Genomic DNA, 22,727 nt, shown 5'->3' with positions numbered 1-22,727 from the left:
CGGGCAACGGAAGTCGAGCGTGTCACGCTTCAGACACACATCTGTACATGCACACACAAACACACACACACACACATCACAAGGCTCCATTCAGTCTATTCATCAAGCTGTCCTGAGAGAGAGAGAGAGAAGTGTCAACATGCAACACTGAACATCCTTTCATCAGTCGAGGAATGAACACTCTGCACTTAACGATGATCTAACATTCTCTCAGAGCTCTTTTCTCTTCGTTCGCCCGTCTCACACACACGTATTTGGAAAACAGCGATCAGATTATGACCAGGTGTTGAGAAGCGTCACGCTTCTCGTTGTAGTCCGACTGACTTAAAGGAACGGTACACAAATGGTAAACGGACTGCATTTATACGCTTTTGTAGTCTTATTGACAACTCAAAGTGCTTTACAGGCCCTGACAAACGAGGCCGATGGTGTCGGTGAGCATCAGCGGCTCCGGTGGCAGCGGACGGCTGTTTTTCGGAGGCTTTTTGGCCAATTCAGCATGTAGAATCGATGGTGGCCTCATCGATTAGAGAAATCACTGTGATTGGCTGTTCAGGTAAGCGGATCAGTGCAGAAGAGAGAGCCTGTCCCTGTAGTATTCATGCTTTAACTCATTTAGCGCGGTTTCTTCTCATTTTCCTCCTCTGCCTCTTCGTCGTTGCCATTTGCAACTTCTTATCCAACATGTTCTCGCTCAGAAGCGGCTCTTTTAGGGAGAGTGGTGTCAAAAAAATACTGCCTAATCATAACAACGGTTTGTATATCAGCAAAGAAGTGTTTTCCTTTCACACAGGCGCAGGCCGTAAAAGCTTGTTGGGCGTTGCAGGTAGTCTTTGTGGTGTGTTCAAGTGCGGCTTTTTGTGCCGAGCCACAGGAGATGTGAGTTGACAACATTTGATGCAGCTATTTTTTTTTTGTCAGATCGGTGTGTCGAGGCCTTCCAACACAAGTCAGCATTCACCCATTCTCAACATGGTGACCGCACTGAACCACCAGCCCTCGGATTATTGACGACCGCCCTACCTCCTGAGCCACAGCCACTACAGGAGACATTACAGCGGTGACAAAATAGCACAGGTCATCAGTTGTGGCCTTGTTGCGTCACACCATCATTCAGTTCATTTGTCAAATTAACTTGCATTAGAGCTGAAACGATTCTTTGGCGTAAAATACCCCAAATCCTCAGCTGTCAGCAACTCAGCTCTGAATATTTGCCACTAAACAAGCAATTTAATTATAATACCTTGGGGCTCTGGACTATTTCCAGGTGGGTAATACAAACAAACAATTAGTAGTTTAATCAAGAAAAATAATGGATGGATTGATAATTAAAATAATGACTCGCAGCCGCGACACGCACCTATCTGTACTCAACCCGAATGATTTCCATAATCCATTTGTGTGCTATGCACCGACCGAAACGTGCTTTTTAACTCATACCAAGCAACGAAGATTACCCATACAAACACATATTCTTCCTCTGTGTTTTCTTTGTCTTATGCGCGCCATCTGCCTGTTTAATCAGCATTTTCTCAGGACATACGTTTGTTGTTTTTCTTCCCCGTGGCTTCCCGACTGCTTCTCGCTCGCCTGCTCGTATTTTTCATCCGTCGTCTGGTGTCAGCTAAGAAACCCCTTGGACAGCTCAGCAAAACGGTAGGTCTTGGCACCGGACCGCGGAGTGGACTTTAAGAAACACAGTAATAAATCCAAGTGGCTGCTCTCTGAGGCTGCGAACGTGCAGTTTACGCTGTAGTCTCCGTATCGTTTGGTTGTTTCTGAACATTAACGCACGTCATGACTCAACACGAGCTCGTGCATCAGGAAAAACAATCAGGACTTCAGACTGACACTGTCCTCTTCTCTCCGCCAGACATAATCACATACAAATCAGAGGATTTCTTTCTATTTCACCGTCTTCTTTCTCTGCCGGTCACAAATGTTTGTTCTTTTTCTGCATCCTTCACACACGAACACAAGATTTACCCTCTCACTAACACACAGTCATTATCTTCTAATAGTGCCCTGAATATTAATCCTTTCATAATCCTTTTTTTTAACTTAATTGTGGCACGTGATTCTCATCAAAACAAAACAAATTAATCAGCTTTCCCACTAAACAAGCCTTATATGGCACCGATGTTCTGGTTCCAGGCGGTCTTTGTCGTGATCTGGACTTCGTGTGGAGTCTTCTGTGCTTCGTGCCTCGTTCTGTGTGTTCGCTGTCCTCAGAGGTGCTCTGCAGAGGCTGGGCGTGTCCTTCCTGGATGGCTGGAGCTCCTGCCGCTCTCACACCTGCAGCTATTCATCAATGCCAGCTTAAACACTCGGGTTTTATCTCCGCTCGCTGCCAGACTGTTTTTTGCTCATCCTCGTGGTACGTCGCTTCACTGCGAATTTGTGTCACTCTTGTATACTCTTGAGCTCCTATGAGACTAATTTTGTTTTCTAAGTGTGTTCCTGTGCAAACTCCGTGCTCCAGCTCCACAGCCGCCCTGCCGCCGAGCCTCTTGCCCCCCCGCCACCTGCCTTAATCCTGCTGTGGATTCTCCGAGTCTCCCTCACCTGTGCCTCCACCTGAGCCTCAGCCTGCACCATCGCACCTCCGCCTGCTAACCTTCCTCCGCTGCCCACTACCTTTAGCAACCTAATAAATTCCTTTCTAACTTTTCCCCGTCATGGTGTCCACTACTGGATCACACTTACAAACCACCCAAAAACCGTAACATTCTTGGCGTTCCCCCAAACTTTGCAAGATTATTAACATTATTGATCCTCAATCTTGCATGTAATCATGTAAATGTCCCAAAAACTCGATTTCTTTGATGCGACGCCCACTGAAACGTTATTATTCAATGTAAGAACGTACTTTTTGTCCTCCCTTTAATTTGTGTTTTTGAAGAACATCTGTTTAATCGGTGTGTTCTCAGGAAAAGGCGTTGGTTGTTTTTTTCGGTCGGCTTTGTTCTGCTCGTGGTTTGGTTGTGCGTATTGACACAGTCACACATCTAACTGCTTCTATTCTTCTCTGGAGCTTCGAGCACTTTTATTGTCGTATAAAGGAGATTTGTTTGTTCTGAAGAGACTTTGGAAGACATGATACAGGTACAAACTTGTACTGAAGTATGAGGAAAAACAAGAAACGGAGCTGAGTTTTTGCCTACCAGGCACGTTTACGTACAGAACGGAGGACTCTTCTCCTTCATTCATTTTGTTTTTTATTCTCAGACACACACACACACACACACACACAGTGAAGAGCAGACCTGCTGAACTTAGCATTAGGCAGTGATGGGAAGGATGGGCCAAGACGACAGAGGCATCATCCTGGCTCAGTCTGGACAGGCAAACGATCAATTGATCAATCAATAAAACCTCTATCTGTTATAGTGCTGTTCCCAATCACTCTGTAGTGCTGCTCTCTCTCTCGCTCCCTTTCTCTCTCTCTCTGCTCCTCCATCATGCGTTCTTCTCTCCCTCCCTGCTGTGCAGAAAAACGCAGCGTAAATATACACAACGGCAGCGAGACGCAGTAAATGATATTGGCACGCATGTTTGCCAGCGCTCATCCATATTCAGGAGAACTGGGGACTTTTGTGCGTGGGCGTGCGCTCGCCCGTCTCTCGGCCGCTGGAGTGCATCTGGACTAGGTGATGATCGATAGCTAAAGCCTTATTAACATAGATCCGTTCATACAGACATTCACTGTACTGCCAAGAAAAAGGCACATTGATGCAGCGTATACACGCCGTCTGGCAGCAGTGACATTTACTGAGCGATCAGCAGGACCTTGAACAACAACACGCTTTCAAACTGCCTGAGGAAGGAAAAACTCACAGTGACATGATGCATACGTGAACGCAGTGCGAATGGTCTTCGGTCCGATGACTCGAATCTGATGACAAACTCAACAAAGACTGGGCTTAATTTTGACTTTAACAAATGTGTATAACAAAAAAGAAATGAACTTTTAATCTTCCTGACAGCAGACGTGATATGAATCAAACTGACAGCTGCCAGGATGGAGATGTAGCTTCGGTTTGGCCGCACACACGAGCACAATATCACATTTGGAAGGCTGTACTTCAATTCAGAGGTGCACTACCTGAATATTTATGTTAGGGTTGTATTTATTGATAACTTAAGACATTCAGATTATCATTTACAGCACCTTTTTAAAAGGACTTTGTGCAACGTTTGTGTTGTGTTGAGGGCCGGTCGTCTAAACGTCACCGACTGTTGCTCTCCGGCACCTGACAATGTGCATTTTCTTTTAACTGTCGCGGAAAAAAAACGATGATTAAACAAATCATCAACAGGCAGAGAGCGAGAGAGAGAGAGAGAGAGAGAGAGAGAGATGGGGAAGGTCTCATTATTCATGTCACCTCCCAATCCGCTCACTTACGGTGAATTAAAAAGTGATTAATACATGTTAATCACTACAAAGTGTTACACAGAGAGCCTCTTTAACTACTATTCAAGTTTTATTAAAAGAAGATTAAATAAAAGTAAACACAGCCCAGAGAGACTGGAGGACAGTACAGATCTGCATTACCACTTTCTACTTCTACTTGTGCAACATTTACGTGACTTTAACTTGTAAAAGTGATCTTACTTATTCCATCAGTTCCATTTAGACATCTAAACATATATAAATGAAGAACTTCCCCAGCTGCATGTTGTATCAGCTTCTGTTAATTAACATCAGTGTGTCAGTCACTGCTATAGAGCTGTTGAAGTTTCATGATCCTGAAGATGTGCAGTAAACAAATCAGATAATTCATCTTAAACTCATCTAAATATTAGTTTTTATCCGAGGTTGTCCAAAAAATCAAGCTGCACTTGTTGACACTCACACATGTTGAAAGCTAAAGATAAACTCATTCAGATCTTGATTCACATTTGATTTAAATGCTGTCAAACTCCGAGGCAGACCCGAACAATGTGCATTCGAATGCTATAAATGTATTTAAAAGTGACACATAGAAATTCTAAAATGTACTAAATCAAATGTCACACTCGGAGTGAGATCACGCTATGTGACGACTACAACTCACACGCTTTCATACGCGGTGTAATTCTCACCCTAGTACACTTTTATTTTCTGCAGCCAGCACTGCATCATAAAGGGATCTGCAGAGTGTGTTTTTGTCTATCCAGAACCATTAAAGCTGAACTATGCGCTGAAAATCAAAAGTGGCTGAAGGTCTCGCGTGCACACACAACACAAGGCCCTGCCTGCCTCGTATCTGTACTGGATGAAAGCCGCCTGCTTGCTTTTGTTCGATGGAATGTTTGTTATGATAAAACCGCCGGCCTCCATGTAAAGACAGGCAGAACCTGTTTGCGTTGGGGAGAAAATTGAATTACAAAGATTTTTCTTTTCCTCCGAGTTCAGCGGCGTTCAGAGGCAAACGGAGGCACCGCCGATCTCCACTGCGCTGCCAAGGGACTATCAGGATACACTTGAGTATAGGCCATGTTAAAATACTTTCCGACAATCAACCATAAACCGTCATTTTGTGGCAAATCGTGATGTTTATGTAGCGATTACAGGTTCGGTGGAGCCATTTGCTTCCAGCCATCTGAAAATACCATTAAAGGAAAATGATTTCCATTAATAAAATACAGCTGCCGCCAGAAAGCCTCACCTCCCAGACTTTAGCGTCTTTAACGTCTAAAATATGTAGATGGTGCATGTGCTGACTAAGCGTTGCTGATTTCCTTGCATGACCGTTTTAAGCCCATTTATTTTCTCTGATATGTATTTGGGGGGGGGAACATATATGGCAAAATTAAATGAGGTCACACTAACCATTTTTTAAAGTGCCTCCTTTCTGAAGTGGAAAATAATCAGATTTTTTTTTTTAAAAAGCCCTCGTATTTCAAAAAGGGAACAATTTCTAACTCCTCAGCTGCTCTGCGATGATTTCATCTGCACAGATCGTACACACACATAATGTCCTGTTCCCTCGCTTCACTTCCAATTTCAACTATCTAATTTTTCCACTGCTCTGCCTGTTTCGCAAAGGTCAGACGGACCAATACAAGGCAGGAAATGACAAAGATGAATGAGGGGGGAGAGAGAGACGCTGATGGTCACTATCTTCATGTTCTCTGACCACCAACGCTTCCCCTTTTCAAAATAGACCATTAAGGCTTTTGATTGTTCTCTGTGTCCGATTTCACACATGGGCGCTTTTCATATCTTTTAAAAAAGTAATGGAAAAGGAAAATCACAGGCAGCATTCTGATCACAATTAAAGCTAATGATTTCAACTCGCTTCCATTTCCTGTAATCAGTTTATTCAGGAAACCACTTTCCTAACGAGCTGCTGCCGCGTGTCTCCGGTTTGATAACCTGAAGCAGAGATGTGTGGCGGCGCGGGCGCTGTGTTTGTCACATTTCTACGATACCTATTAAATATATTCTGCAGGTTTTGCACGATGGAAACACTTTAAAGAGCAAAACATGGAAAATACATCAAAGAGGACATGTGCTTTTTGGATTTGTCTCCTTCCTGTCATAACGTATGTTATAAAACTACTTTTTTTGTGCATGTAAAAAGTCAAAGACAGTTATTCATTCCTGTAGAAAGCAGAGCGCCTGGTTTTTACTGCCTGAGATGCTTCGTCGGCAGTCCACGGTTTACGTAACGTGTCTACGTCATCGTGTAACACTGACCACATCGAGCTGGAGTCCCGCCCACCTTGCTGTCTGTCGTTGTTGCATGAAGATGCTGAAATAAGACGGCGTTCCCTGGATAGTTTTAATGAGGAACGCTGCATTTCAACATCTGTAAGCATGAAACCTGGACACAACAAAGCTAAGGCAACGATCAGCACAAAGGTCTTCATCTCTCTCCCATCTGAGAATGTCAAGACCCAGCGGACTAACTTTATTTTGGATGGAAATTCAGGGAATGTCGGCATATGAACTGGAAATCTCCTGGAATGTGAGTGTGTATTTCAGTCTTGGACTGTCAGGACTTACTACAGACTGAATCAGCGAGGGCCAGTAACTGCACAAGCTCAACGATTGTTATTTTTGCAGGTCAGCCTGTTGATTTAGGCACCAGCATGTTGTTTGGCTAATGAGTCAAGAGAAACTGTGTGAGCATTAAGCCTCATTTGAAGCCAACTAAACAAAGAGTAGTAAATCGGATGCAGGTAGCTGTTTTAATAAGTCGCCTCTTGTCTGATTCGCTGCAGGATCCTCACTGGTGTGTGTGTGTGTGTGTGTGTGTGTTTGCTGTGTGTAGATTTCCTGGAAAGACTAGAAGATACCGATAATAGCTTCGTGTGAAAAATAAATCCAAACTGCAGAAATACTGCATTGGCATCTTTGTGTAAAGCTGTAAAGCTTGTAATGTTAGTGGCCTGCTGGGCAGTGAGGCCGAGGTTAATACTGTGCATATTCCCTCATTAGAAGGTGATGATTTTTTTGTTTTTTGTCATGTTATTCACTATAAAGGTGCAGCCAACTCAAAGCTAAACAGCAGCAGAGCTGACCAGACGCACGATGAGCGGTGTATCCGAAGAAAAATAAAAAAAAAACAACAAAAAGACGGCAATTATGTTATCAGTAAAGACACCAGAACACCTCCTGAGTAACAACAAATGCAACTAGGCGCTGATATTTAGTGTTCTTCTGACATCAAAACCTGAACTCCAAGTACGTCCATCTCGAGATGACTGCACAACAGACATCTAGATGAAACTGCACCCCTAAAAAATCAATCGCTTATCAAGTGTGATGTGTACAAAAAGTCGGGAAAGTGCACAGACAAGGTCTTCAGGCAACGTTTCACTTTGGAAAAGAGCAGGTTTTCCGTTTTCACAGCTCTTCAAACAATCACTGCCCTCAGGAACCGCCATAGGCGTTTAGTCTTTTCTTCCTCCAGCTCTCAGCGCTAAAATCTGCAAACAAACACAACTGTTCCATGAAAAACACCATTCAGTGAATGAATAAACACCAGCACATCCAGGGCCGTGTTTTCCATCCATCAATTTGTGTTGAACGCCGGGATTCGGAGAAAAACTTTATTTACTGTGCCCTCGGCTTAGATGTGAGTGGGTATGTCGGCGTCACATTGCCATTTGTCATAATCGCCTCGGTCTTATAAATGCATCATACTGACTTTAAACTGAAGGGAAGGGAACATTTAAAAGTCCATTCTTGATTAAAAGCTTTGTTTTGCTGTCTGCTTCATCCAGATCTCATCTCGCCTCTCGTCTGCATGTATATCTGCCTCGAACATTTACCACGACGCACAGATTTGAGTGGCGTCTGCCGCAAAGGCGAGAAAAGCTGTGCCGATTAAAACAGAAATGTTCTGTCAAAGTGTTATACTGTAGTTCTCGATTTATCAGTTACGCATCCGGACAGGATGACGTCTGGGTGACGGTGATCAGAACTAAAGTTTATTACACCCTGCGTTTTATTTCTGTAGCGTCAGCCATCAGTTCTGTAGGTTATGAGAACGTTTTAGTCGGCAAATGTTTTGCTGAACTACAACAAACACATTGACTTGACTGAGAAGAGGCCCAACAAGGCGACAAAATAACCGTGGTTTCACAAGTCGAATGGACTGGTATTGGTTTTTTTCTCTATTTTATATCACTATTCAGTCCAAGCACAATAGACTTGATCTTCCCATCTTATATTTGAAGCAAAGATTTTAATACATGAGTTAGAACCTGCTATAAAACAGGTGTGCTCATTCAAAGGATTAACAGTATAATGTCAATGGCTTCTTACTTTGGTCCAATCTATACATTGTTGTTTCACATTTTCTTTTGCATAACTATTGTGCATTAAATTGCACAGCAGCTCAAGTGTCTACTTTTCAATGTGAGCACTTGCAGCTTTTAAAAAAACCCACTGACCTTCGAACAAGTTGTTACCGTGGTGAGGAGACAAATAAGAGACAACGCGCTCAACTCACGTATACTGCTTCAGTACGGGGTGCTGGATCCCTCTCGAAGTGAATAAACAATATAAAAAATAAAAGGACAGAACTCTCATCAAACTGATTATTCCGGCCACACAGACGTTTCGGTAAAGACGCCCCACCTCAGCCTCTATTCTGGCAACGTCACAAGGATTTTAGGAATAGTTAAACATAAAAACAACAACAACATGCGATCCTTGTAATGTAAGCATGCATCAATCGATTTTACTTTTTCCACAAGAAGCGTTCTGCCGTTCTGTGTTCAACAAAAAAAAAGCCAAACTTGGCCAAATGTGTTCACTCTCATCCCTCAAAGCAGGCATACGCAAACTTTGCCTGAAGAAAATCGAGCCGAAACTTACAAATTCATACGGTTTCAATCAAGAAATGATTGATCAAAGAATACCGAGTCTAAGAATACAGCCAGGCTTTTTTTAATTCCACATTTTGATACTACAGAGACACATTTCAGTCAGTCCACTGAAAGTATTGAGGTTCGATACTCAGCCCGGACCTAAAAACAGAATCAGAGCGCTTTTCTTTTTTTTTCTTTTCAGCCTCTTTACTTTGTGGTTTCGGCTCATTCAGTTTTTGCTTCCTTCGCAAAAGTTTTGTGGGTGAGTGGTGTTTGTCAAAAAAAAAAAAAAAAAAAAAACGTCAGAGCTGGAGGCAAAAGCTGCTTTTTCTGCAGGGAGAGGAAGGAGCAGCAGCAGAGGAGGAGGAGGAGGACGAGGAGGAGGAGGTGGTGGTGGTGGTGGGTACGCTGAGCATGCTCTATAGTGCCTCAGGCCGGGAATAGAGCTCTGCTGACCTTGAGGGTGTCATATTGATCGATAAACAGTGAGGAGCTGTGTGTGTGTGAGAGGGAGAGAGAGAGAGAGATGGAGGAGTGTAACTCCACCAAACAAGGAGAAAACTGAAACCTGCACTAATGATGAATCATTGATAAGTGGACAAGAGAGGACTTTCTCCTTCCATCTCTCTCTGTTTTTCTCTTCCTCTTTGCCTCGCTCTATTTCAGTTTTTAACATCTGCTTTCGAGCGTCTCCTCTTCTCTCTCTTTGCTTTCTTCTAATCTCTTCCCGTCTGCCACTTCCTTCCTGTTTTTTTTTTCCCTCTCTTTCTCCAAATCTCGCCTCTTGTCAAATGTCAATTTTAGCATTCGCTCTCTCTCCCTCTCCATCTCTCACTTTTTCCCCCCACTTCACATTTTCTGTTTCACTTTCAATCACTCCTGTTTTTTTTTCCCCCATCTTGACATTTCCGTCTCCCTCCTGCATCAGAACTCAGGTTGGCGTTGACGCTTGCCTCCCTACAGGTGCTTCGAGGGCATGAAGCTGCCGCGTCCTTCCCTCTCTGCCTGCCCTCGTGATCTGTTTTCTCTTTGTGCAGTCTGCTGACAGTCTGGGACGGTCGTTATGTGTGATTTTTGTGGAAACTGTTCCTGCGGACCGATTTTAAGCCATCACGCTGGCACTTTTTGGGCTCCTCAGGGTCCAGATCTAAGTTTTCATGCATCTCTCTGCCAAAATACTTCTTAATTTCAAAAAGACTTCCTGAATAAATCTGATCTATCAAACATCCATTCCACATGTATTAATTTCTTTTCTATACTCCAGTTTCAATAACAACAGCTGCCGGCTCTTCAACTTTACAAGATTACCTTCCTTGCGAGCCAATTTGTGGCCAAGAGGACTCATCGAGGACACAACTCCAAATTTTGTTAGGTGAAATGTAGCCTCGCCGTGGTATTTTGGACCCAGACTCAGACGGTGTAGCTGCTTCCTCCTGTTTCAGACCACGCAAATAGTCTCACCAAACCTGATTTGCCTTCTCTCCGACAATGGAAGGCCATATTGATCAGACAGGTTTAGCCTCGTTTGTGAGCAGGTTAGATCCTAAATGATGATGACGTCCAGACAACTAAGACAGGAGAGAAATTTCTGTTTTGAGTCTCTCTGGATTGAATCCATGTACTGCAACACCTTTTTACTTTTAAGTTGCTGATCCATTGTGTAGTGGATTCAAGCAACATTTCTATCCAGAAACAAGGTACTAAGTACTCAGTGCTTTTATTTAACCAATTTTTTGCCATTTAATATCTTTGAACTCAAAACTGTCCTCATCAGAAAGACAATCACATCCGTCAAAAATTAAGCAGCTTATTACGACCCATATGTAATGTTTGTTAAGCAGTGACCTCTAGTGGCTCCAGTGATTATTACAGCTGCAAAGGAGGCAGTATAGGCAGGAGGTCAGCGCGCTGTTGCGCTGCAAAGGCCATGTTGTTTTGCTAACAATGACATTTGACCTATTCAGTTGTTTAGGTATGAGAACGTGTTGTTTGACTTCGATTACAGCAAGCAAACTTGAATGTTTTGTTCACTCTCTCCGCTCTCATCAGCGTCATTTTTAGCCACAGCTGCTGTTTTCCGTCAAAGAGACAAAATTAGCAACTGGCTGGTGAACGTGATGGAGCATTTAGCAGTTAAAGCAGAGACATCATAAGAGAGACGGCCCACGAAGGGCATTTTGAATATAATTGAAAAGTCTGTAAGGTCAGACATGCCGGTTGTGAGACATATCCCATATCTCATATGTTTGCTTTGCAGCTAAAGCCGGAAAGATATCAACCAATTGCAATATCTAATCGACGGAGCGAACAGTTGAGATTCACGCCAGTTTTGACCTGTTTGGTGCAGCTGCAGACGGACTCTTAATAAGCACGGCGGAGGAGGATATCAAGCTAAGTCACAAGATCACCAAGAAAGGTGAGACATTAAACTCACATGTGTTCAAGCACTCTTTTTGGAAAAAGAAGTAAGTGTCGGGAAATCATGCACATGCTTAACCTGTGGAGAAAAAGGTGTTTTGGGCTGTATTTTTAGACAAAGTCCTAAGTGGGAAGTGGGTTATCAGATCTGACTGGCGATTCTGTACAAAATGTTCCAGCCTTGTCTTGTTCGCCAGAAATAACTGGCCAGGGCATTGCCAAGATGGCTGCCGACCAAAGCATTGTTAAAAGGCAGATGCGTATTGGTTTCACCACATACGTGTCTGCTGGTTTTATAAACAAGCGTTTGTTCGCCAGCATGATATCTGTAACTTCACATGGTAATATGTTAGAGTTGTGTTTACAGCTTGTTGCTCTCGCCCGAAGTGACCAAACAATCTGATGAAACAGCTTTTTACATATCGAGGGCTAAGACGAACAAGATGGTCCAGAATATCCGCAAATGCTAAATCAGCATCAACTCCCCTCAACCTTATCACTACCATATGGTTCATCTTATATTCAACCATATGTGCTTACTCCCACCTGCCAGAGCGAGAACATATCCTACATACTGTATGTATACAGTATTTAAAATAGCCATGCTGTCTGTGCGTGTCAGCGGCGAGGAGATCGTGAGAGGTAACCTGCACCAAATGTTGCCCATGTTTATTGATGAGAGAGGAGCAGAATAGTGCAGCCGCTATAAATAATGTACAATAGCGGTGGCTCGGAGAGAGACGGACAGCGGTTTAATCCAGAGTCACTGAGGCGAGTTGAGCTTTTCTGATGCACACCTGCTCAATACGGACCGAGGCCTGACACGCTCTCTTCACACTCTCTGATCACGAGTTCATCCTCCATCGTCAGCACTTACTGTCTTCATGTGGGTGTAGGTGTGTGTGTGTGTGTGTGTGTGTGTGTGTGTGTTCGTGTTTATGATTTGGATAAAAACACATTGACAAAGTGCTGTTTGTTTTTCATCGGCGCTGGTAGCCTGCCGCCATCTGCGGTTGCATTTCTGCCGTTTGAAATTAACTTTGGTCGTCGGTCCGATATATGAAATATGTGAAGGATTCTAACACACAGCAGTTATGTGGGCACAACTGTTGCTGTGGATTACTCACAACTCTCCAATTCTCTTTCTGACTGACGGTAAACTATCTCTCAATCTCTCTCTCCGCTCGCTAACCCAACATCAACACGCTGCAGGGCACATACATCTGGATGTATGTGCATGGAGGAGGGGGGGAAGGAAGTCGACACTGGAAGGAGAGAAGGATGAAGGCTCAAGAGGAGCAATTGGAAGGGCAAAACTGTAACGTGACCTGAAGTGCATACACGTGCAAAAATGCTCGAACACAAATACACACAAATCCAGATATATAGGGGCACGCTAGAGAGATCATTTCCCTCGAAACAGCTTCATTCACCTCTCCTGGAGAAGGAAGAAACTGCACACGAGACCATGAACGCGCACACACACACACACACACACACACACACACACACACACACACACACTAGCTGCCCCATCTGTCTCGCTCTCCTCCTCTCTGGGGGGCCATAAATCAATCACTGCCAAAATACTCTTCAACAGTGCAACCGAGAGTCTCACATACACACACACACACACACACACACGCACACGCACACACATACGCACACATACATACACATTCACACTCACATGCACTTGGTGGAAAACATTTATTATGTCTCTACATTTGCATTCGCTTTTGTGGGTTTTTTTTCTGTAAATTTGAATATCAAATGTGGACCTCCACAGCCGCATAAAAGGCGAAAGATTAAAGCCGTGCCAAAAGTTATTCATTCCTAAAAACAACTGCATCTTTAAAAAAAAAAGAAAAGAATATAGCACAAAATGACTCTATGAAAACGCTATATTTTCCTTTTGCTTGCTTATCATGAAGGCATTGTATTCATTCAACCAAACTAAACTGAGTCAACTGAATGGAAGGTACACAAAACAGTACCACCACCACATTTACATATTTTGGGATTTTCACACAGCTACTGTATATCTGCTCGGCTCGAGTCACTTTCTCAACAAAGCAAATGAGCCAAAGGAAATAAAATATGAGCGTCTGTTTACAGTTCTGTAGCAGCACACTGAATGTGACTATATTTGAAAAAAAAAAAAACAGCATAAACATTGTTATATGTGTAGAAACGGGAAGACCGATGTTAGGTGTTGTTATCGTTAGTTCACAAAGAATGAAAGAACATCAGCCAAGCATCAACATGAGCGAAACACACACAGATCAGTTCTAGCAGGTCAGTGTAACAAACTCTACAACAGGAAATAGATTAGTCGCACTGCAGAAGTCGCACAGTGTGTATGTGTGTGTGCATCAGGGGTTGATTCAACAATGGCGACCACAGCAGTTCAGTTAAGTCGACATGCATGTTATTCACCAACAGCACTGAGATCTGGTGACCCTCCATCAAACAGCAGGTACACCCTGAACAGGATGGATTCATAGATACATGGTGATAATCTGCATTGAGATCATGTGACTTCATCATCTTCGACTGAAACTTCAGCTACAGATCTTCAATTTTGAGCATAGATAGCCACAGCAAGGAGACGGCAGCTGTAATGTGTTCCATGCAAGTTAAACCAAGTCTCACTAAGCAAGTGAGACTAAAGCTGGGTTTATATTTCTGCATTAAGGAGCTACAGCAGCGCTGTGTGTGGGCTCCAAGGTTACGCCACAGGCAATGGCCCTGTTCTGTTCAATTGATGCACCATCGTCGTAAATCAAGCCTGAAATATTTCCTCCTTTGAAAGTTTACAGCGTCCGTCAACTCATTTATTTACTCACTGAACTATCTTAAAGTGCTTTTCACGGCAAATATTAGTGTGAACGAATAATTCAGATGAATTCATTACAAAGCATGTATCCATGAAGCCATCCATGTTCCACTATATTAGCCCATAGCTTTGATCTAGACATCCACAAACAACAAATCGCATTTCTTTTAGATGAATTCCTTATTGTTTATCCTCCCCCCCCCTCAGGGTGGAGACCACAAACGCAGATAAAAGTCAGGAGTCTTACCTTTGATGCCAAATTTAGAGTTCCCTCCAAACTTGAGAATAACCAGCATTAGAAGGAAGCCAGTGAAAGCGACGGCAGCGATGCCCACCACCACGTACACCTGCACAAAGAGAAGAAAAAGAGTAATTACTTACCTATAATGAAGAAATATGAAAACTAAACTTTGTACAGTCAACAACAGTCAGAAGCAATCCGGAGCACAACGGTACACTCACAGCGACTCTGTCTTCAGGTGGGTCTACAGGTGGGCTCTCTGTGGATGAAGCAGAGAGAGAAAAATGAATAGAGACGGACAGCAAGTGGTGCTTTGCAGCCATATGAAGGACAGAATCTGATAACAAACACTTCACTGTTAATACATCAATACTTTAAAACACATGCTTGTTCAGCGGTAGTTCAAGGAGGTAAATGTTACAACCCCACTACCAAACACAACGGCCTATTTCCAGCATTATAAGCATTATAATGGATCCTACTGTGTTTCTTTAAAGATCCTACTCCGCCTCTGATTGACTTGCGTCAGTCGTTTTCAGATGACAAAAGCCTCGAAAGCTTTGTGGTGCTGGTGCCCTGTTTTTCAAGTTATTCAACATGAGAGACGCCAGAAAAGTGACAGAGTTCGACTGAAAAACGGAATACTGATAATGTTTAGTCACACTACAGAATTAGCTAGCTAGCATGATGTTTACTAACTGTATGTTCAGAGGTTATCTTGTGATAATGGATTGAGTCTTTGTTCTTCTTGCCTCAAGAGGAGCAAAACCAGGTGGCAGGTTGAAGAGGTCGGTGTGTTTACAGGGGAAACTACAGCTCACGAACCAAATGGATTCTTGAGCTCAGACGGTTAACTAAAGTTGGTGGGGCATAGCGATTGGCTAATTAATTTAACTCCGAGTGTGCAAATAAGAGCGTAGCAGTACCTGTGGTTACATCTGCAGAAGGGATGAGGTGTCGGAGAAAGAGACAACAGAGACAAATTAGGTTCAGAACATATCGAAACAATGAAGCTGTAAATTATTTGACATGCATTTCACAAAAAAATGTTGTCAGTCATGCCTGCTCTCTGAGCTTGTTTTCAAAAACCATAAACTATTACACAAACACAATACACACACCAACAAACAAAACATACATTTGACATGCACAACATGGGAATGGAAACAAATAAGACATCAGACATGACAACAGCCCTAGTGTAGGTATGTAACGCACCCTCAGCAACTTGAGAGAAAAAAGACAAAGACAAAGACAAAGATTTCTAAAATGTAATTTGTGTCAATTGATGAGGATGAAAATGATGTTAAACAGAAAAAACACTGATATGTAAACACAGATACACCATGAATCTAAAATGGATGTGTTATGGATGTTAAAATTCATTTCACTCACCATAATAGTAAGGCTCCTTCTCATTTCCTGCACAATAAAGGATTGGATTAAAAGTTCTCTTTGATCAAATGTTTCATAGATATTATCCCCTATATCTAAATTATCAGGCTGGATCTTAAAGTATTGCAATCTATTCTAAAAGAAACCCCACTTTAATATGCACAAAATCACAGTATGTGTTCAGCATGATCAAAATATTAACAGCTTCTTCTTCAAATCTCGTTACTACTGAATTTCAGGTACAAGACTGCCTTGACAGTAACATGCCGACATCCAGCCAGAAATGGTGAAAAGCACGACTGAAATGTGTGACAGCAACTCTAAAACAATTAGTATGGCACGCAGTATTGTGCATAGCTCCACAAAGGCCCAACAGATGCGTTAATCACTCCATGAGAGATTAACGAAAAATATTAAAAAAGCATTTCACAACGTTAAAGAAAGTGAGAAAGGGATCCCTGGATCTGTCCCTTTATCCAGATCAGTGGGATGTCATTTGCACTGTGGATTATCCCTACCCCCATTTTAGAAGTGATCAGTGTTCTCCCCATCACTTTGAGCATAATTACCTTTAAATGTGCTAAAATGTTATCAAGCAAATGTGACAACATTCATTTTGATGCTCCATTGAGAATTTTTTACCCGCTGTAATTATCTACTCTGACCTCAGACAACCCTTTCATTAGGTTGCTTAAAAATTGTTTTTGAAGATTGTTTAGAAAATTTTCTTTTCATCTCGTTATGTCACTCCCTCTTTTGAAAGCAAGGTGACGACCTTGACTGGATCTGTACCAAAGATTAATAGTGCTCTGCTGGGCCAAGATCCATTATACATCCAAGTTAAAATGGAAGTGTGTTCAGTAGTTTTTGTGTAATCCTACTGATACACCAACACCATTATTTCAAGGGTTTGTAAGGGCTGCAGGTAAAAAAAAGAAAAGGAAGAAGAAAGAAAACAAATGTACTCCAATTAAATGTTTCAGGTCACATCAGCGGTCTTGAATAGAAGAAATTAAATATATTGAAGAAAGAAGATGCAGCAGATCGCCACATTTGAGGGGCTAAAAGTAGGGATATTTCCCTTTTGACCGATTGTTTCAGCTCTGTACTCTCTTATGGAATCTAAAAGCTTAATATTTAAGAACAACTATCTTTTTCTTATGCACATCAGGAAGCAGAAAACGAGACACTTTGCAGTGGTGCTACTCACCGTCCGAAGGGTTGTGCATGAAGTGAGCCTCGACCTCCTTTTGGTCCGTCCCAAATTTGTTTGTAGCCACGAGTGTGTAGCGCCCGTTGTTGAGGTGTGTCGGGGTGTCCAGCTGCAGGCAGCCGTGGTACTCTCTCTCTGTGATGTCATGGATCATGGTCATGATGTACTCCCCCTCCAACACTGCTTTGCCATCCAGATACCATTGTAGTTGTGGCTCTGGGTTTCCTGGGAAGATTACAAAAACAGGAATAAACACGTAAATCTCATTGCTGGGATTATCATACGCGGGACAAGATTTGAGATTCAGGGAAGGCATTCAGTCCTGTGATCTCGTCAAACCGCATAAGATTAACGGCGTGTGGATGTCTGTCTTACCTGACATACTGAAGGGGATGCACCAGTGATGGTCTGGGATTGCGTCGCTCAGTTTAGTGATTTTGGGAGGAACTGAGTATCGTAGAGAAAACAGAGTTTATTAGCAAAAGTGCAGGATAGAAAGCAAGACAAGGCCAAAGAGCATTTCAGAAGAAGTGAAGCATGCAAAAACACTGATTTAAACATGAGGTACTCCAGCCGCTGCTTCTGTACCTCCCTGACAAATATACACAATAATCTACGCTGAATTCTGGCGGCCTGCCAGAGGTCAGACGTACATAGTATGTCCAGAAGCAGCGAGGACTCCTTCTCTCCGACAATGTTCTCAGCTGTGCAGCTGATCTTGCTGTTGTGGTCCAGCGACGACAAGTTGGACAGCCGCAGCACCGAAATCTGTCCGGATGTCTCGATCTGAGTTAGTAAAAGAAACATCCACATATATCAGCTCACGATCACGCGACACGTGAACGTTGGATTACTGCATTTGACCATAAAGTCTGTAATGGTGAATATTCACATTTAGGAAGCTGGATGACTCCTTGATGCTCCGAGGGCCAAGACTATGTAGATGCATTATAGGATCCCTTTTTTTTTAGCAACAACTAAAGCTATTTACTATAATAGTCATTCAGTTTAACTAGGTGTTTTGTTGCTGTGGTTACATAAATGTAAAAGTATAAATTTGAGCTGTTAGACGCCTCTCTGTTAGACCGCCCCCTTAACACAGGTGCAGCCCTCCCTTTGTGCAGCAGAGAAAACGGTATTTTGACCGCAATTACAATCTATGTTTTTGAAAAGGTAAACGCCAACAAATACTGGGCCAAACATACTATTTTGTGGGAGAAAATCATCTTCAGAGTTTTTGGAAAAGATTGCATCTATCTGTGGTGGTGGTGCAGTCGTTAGTGCTGTTGTTACTGTCACAGCAAGAAGGGTTCAAATCCTGCTATGGGGCATTTCTGTGAGTTTGCATGTTGTGTTCTCCCCGTGTGTTTCCTCCAGGTCCTCATCTAGCGCCCTTAACCTGCGTGTGTGTTGTACATTGTGAATTAAGATTCTTCTATTCTTCATCTGTATTAGTTTTTTCCATAATTCTTACTTTTGGACTTGGCAAAATGGACAAATTTGGTTCACACGAGCCACTTCTTCAGTCTAAATACAACTAATTAATATCAGTGTAGCCTAATCTTTAACTGCAACTGTGGCAAAATACTGGGTTTAAACAGTGAATTGAGGAAGTCAGATACAATTGTTTTTTTTTTATCTACTTATTCAGCCTGTTCTTTGTAGGCACACGTCAGTTACATTACCCGCATTGATCCCGCATTGATTTTAAGATTCTACTCCTCACTTTCAAGATCCTCCACAACCTGGCACCATCATTCCTCGCTGAACTTATCCATATCCACACACCCTCCCGCACTCTCCGATCCTCTTCTACCATCCAGCTCTTCACCCCATCTGCCAGCCTAACCACCATGGGGGTCAAGAGCTTTCAGCCGATCTGCCCCCAGCCTTTGGAACTCTCTCCCACCAGACATTCGCACCTCTGACACTGTCTCCACCTTTAAATCCCTCCTGAAAACACACTTATTCCGATTGGCTTACTCGATATCAGACTAATCATACAATCGCACTTGTAATTTGCATCTTCCTATTTATTTATTTATCTTTCACAAACTGCACTAAAATCTTTCCTGATTTTTTTTTTTTTGGTGTACTGTTGTTGTTGTTATGTGCAGCGTCTTTGAGTGCTATGTAAGGCGCCTTTAAATAAAATCCATTATTATTATTATTACATGATGTAAGTTGTGTCATTTAGGTCACTTATGATACGTAAGATACAAGATTGAATGCAGTTATTTTAACACAAATGATCTTTTCCTAAACCCAACCAAGCAGTTGTGTGCCTAAACCTAACCACACTGCAACAGTTTGACAACATTAACAGTCCAAAAGTCATAATAGGTCTCATTATGTTCGTCAGCAAGCTTTATGTAGAGATGTCACCGGATGATGCATATTAAGTATTATTGCTAACTTGACCATGGAGTCCTACGAGAAGCCACTGACCACGCTGCTCTATTTGACGAGTCGGAACTTAAAACATGTGCGGCAAGCGGAGAGAGAAAGCAGTTTTTTTGACTGTAGTGAAAATCTTGTTTTTGAAAGTTTCACTGCCAACAGATATTGATTGAAACATAATATTTTGTTGGAAAAAAGCATCTTGTTGATGAAGGTTCTCAGTCATCCAGCTCATGGTTATTCTAAGTGCTGTATCGTATGCGAACTGGACTTTTCACCTCTCATCCCAGAGGCTTCTTCAGTTCTGTACTTCACTTCAGAACTGAACTTCACTTCAGAACTGAAGAAGCCTCTGGGATGAGAGGTGAAAAGTCCAGTTGCTTACGATTCAGCACTTAGAATAAAACACATCTAGTGAATTTTTTATAACGATTACATCTACGCTTGTTTTCAATAATAAGTCAATCCGCAATCCTCAACAGCCACCACTCAAAATCTTTACAACTGTGTGGAAATCGCAGGTTTAAACAATGAATTAACATGAAGAATAAAAAAAACGCTGTTCAGCATTCAAATGTTGGAATCCAATTAAAACGTGTCAAGGTTAAGAATATCGCAACTACTCAGTATTACTCGTGTGTGCGTGTGTGTGTGTGTGTGTATGTGTGTGTGTGTGTGTGTGTGTGTGCGGTGTAACCTTACATGGTAGTTGGACACCAACGCCATGTTCCATATCAGCTCAGGTGACGGCACCCCAGAGGTCGTACAAGACAAGTCCACTTTCCCCCCCTCCTTTAACGTCACTCTGGATGGGTTCAACGTTGCCATGGGAACCTCTACATACAACCAGGGAGTGGAGAAAAAAGGAGGAGGAGGGTGTAGAGGTGGAGAGAGAGAGAGAGAGAGAGGGGAGGAGGAGGAGGGGGGGGAGGGAGAGAGAAAGGGAAGGAAGCAAACTTCATGGCCAACTCTTTTCAGTTGAAACACAAGGCACGTAACCGGCTCGACAATAAGAGTGGAAGAGCAGGCAAACACACACCCACTACCACCGAGTGAAAAGACAGACACACAAAGGAAGACCTCGAATTCAATCTCTCTCTCTCTCTCTCTCTCTCTCTCTCTCTCTCTCTCTCTCTCTCTCTCTCTCTCTCCCATTTAAGCACACTCACCCCAATCAAACAGTCAGACAAAGAGACAGAGTTCAAACACAGTGATGGTTACACTGATTACTAGTGCATGTCTTCAGCAGCCCAAGTACTAAATTGATTGGACACAGTCTGAAGCCTCTGTCAAAGCAAAGACACTGGTGACTCTGTGTGTGTGTGTGTGTGTGTGTGTGTGTGTGTGTACAGTGCTGACCAGGAGGTGACCTGAGTATGACCAATCAGACTCAATCAGAGTCTTGCCACCCTTGTCCCCCCCCCGTCCAATAGCATCCATGGCTAAGAAAGATAAATAAGAGACGAAGAAGAGAAGAACAAAGGAAAGAGAAGAAGAAACAAGAAGAGAGGACAAATAAGGTAAGGAGACAATAACAATGAGAAGAAAAAAGAAAAGAGGACAAAGAGAAGAGAAGAGAAGAAGATGAGAACCAAGAGAGAAGATGAGCCGAGAGGAGAAAGAGGTGAGGAGTCAGGACCAAAAGAAGAGAAGACGAGAACAAAAACGAGGGATGAAAGAGAGGACAAGTAAGAGAAGAGGACAATAACAATAAGACCAGAAGGAGAGAGGAAGAAGAAAAAGAAAATAGAAGAATGAAGAGAAGAAGAGAAGAAGACAAGAAGACGACAAGAGAAGGGACTGGAACAGAGAAAAGAAGATATGAGATCACGAGAACAAAATAAAGAGAAAATGGAAACAAGGACAAAACAGAATATGCAATAAAGGAGGGAAGAAAACAAGAACAGGGAGAGGAGAATTTAAAAAAGAGAGGACAAGTGAGGGAAGACGAAAACAATGCAAAGAAAAGAAGATGAGAATAAAGAGAAGAGAGGGACACAGGAGATTTGAACAAACAAACAAAGAAGAAGAAGAAGAGAGCATACTAGGAGAAGAAGATAGGAAAAAGGAATAAGGAGACAAGACCAACACAGGAGGTGGCAAAAAGAGTAGAGAATAAAATGAAAAGGGAGAAAACAAGAACCAAAAGAAGAGAGCAGAAGAAATGGGTGTCGACAGCTGCTGCAGATAAAAGTGGACAGATTTCTTATCGAACCCTCTCCTCTCCTCTTGTGTCCTCTCGTCTTCCTCTTCTTCCTCCTCTTCTCTCCTCTCCTGTCCGTCGGCAGAATCCTTATCACCAGGGCAACCCACTTATCAGTACAGCAAACCCACTCAATCACAGCGAGACGCACAAAAACCCGGTCATTTCACTGGTGGCAGGCCAGCTGCCATATCTGAACCACACATCTTAACAGGCTCTCGGTAAATCAGCTTTCTTCTGCCACTACAGCCATCAGCAGGTTACATTACCCACACACACACACACACACACACACACACACACACACACACACACACACACACACATGCACACACACAGCTACGACCCTCTGATCAGAATGAAACTCCCGGAAACCTCCGTGCTTCTGATTGTGAGTGCAGTTGTCATGACCCATCAGTACATTGGAAATTATTTCCATGTTCAATTATGTACGAGCGCCGCTTAGGTAGTCAAACCATCCATGACATTCTGTTTGATTGTAATCCATCAGCTGCGCGGATGAGTTCGGAATCAACAAGTAGGATTGAGGAGGAATTTACCGTAATTAGCATGGTAGAGCGGTCAGTGTCTGCGACAGCAGATGAATCATGATGATGTGGAGAGATTTCAGTATTATGTTCTTTGGCCCGTGCTGTCGCCCGCCTGCAGCCAGTTGTAAACATATGGAAAATAATCCAACAACACAGTG

The 22,727-nt window shown here is 42.8% G+C and overlaps 1 protein-coding gene across 4 annotated transcripts in view; it reads right to left on the bottom strand.

Moving 5' to 3' along the window:
- ntrk2a (neurotrophic tyrosine kinase, receptor, type 2a) overlaps positions 1 to 22,727 on the bottom strand; it is a 97,437-nt gene that overhangs the window by 60,254 nt on the left and 14,456 nt on the right. For 2 of the 4 annotated variants that reach the window (XM_030418270.1, XM_030418272.1), the window contains exons 6-13: positions 20,518 to 20,651; positions 18,069 to 18,201; positions 17,791 to 17,862; positions 17,413 to 17,640; positions 16,203 to 16,229; positions 15,734 to 15,745; positions 15,029 to 15,066; positions 14,814 to 14,913 (exon numbers count right to left, since the gene is read on the bottom strand). In XM_030418270.1, the coding sequence (XP_030274130.1) occupies positions 14,814 to 14,913; positions 15,029 to 15,066; positions 15,734 to 15,745; positions 16,203 to 16,229; positions 17,413 to 17,640; positions 17,791 to 17,862; positions 18,069 to 18,201; positions 20,518 to 20,651 (744 nt within the window). Of the gene's footprint in view, positions 1 to 14,813; positions 14,914 to 15,028; positions 15,073 to 15,733; positions 15,746 to 16,202; positions 16,230 to 17,412; positions 17,641 to 17,790; positions 17,863 to 18,068; positions 18,202 to 20,517; positions 20,652 to 22,727 lie in introns of all 4 variants that reach the window. The other 2 variants (XM_030418271.1, XM_030418273.1) reach the window with 2 other exon arrangements.

The sequence above is a fragment of the Sparus aurata genome, chromosome 5 (genome assembly GCF_900880675.1).
Source record: "Sparus aurata chromosome 5, fSpaAur1.1, whole genome shotgun sequence".
Classification (NCBI taxonomy): Eukaryota; Metazoa; Chordata; class Actinopteri; order Spariformes; family Sparidae; genus Sparus; species Sparus aurata.
This window is presented reverse-complemented; position numbering and strand designations above follow the sequence as displayed.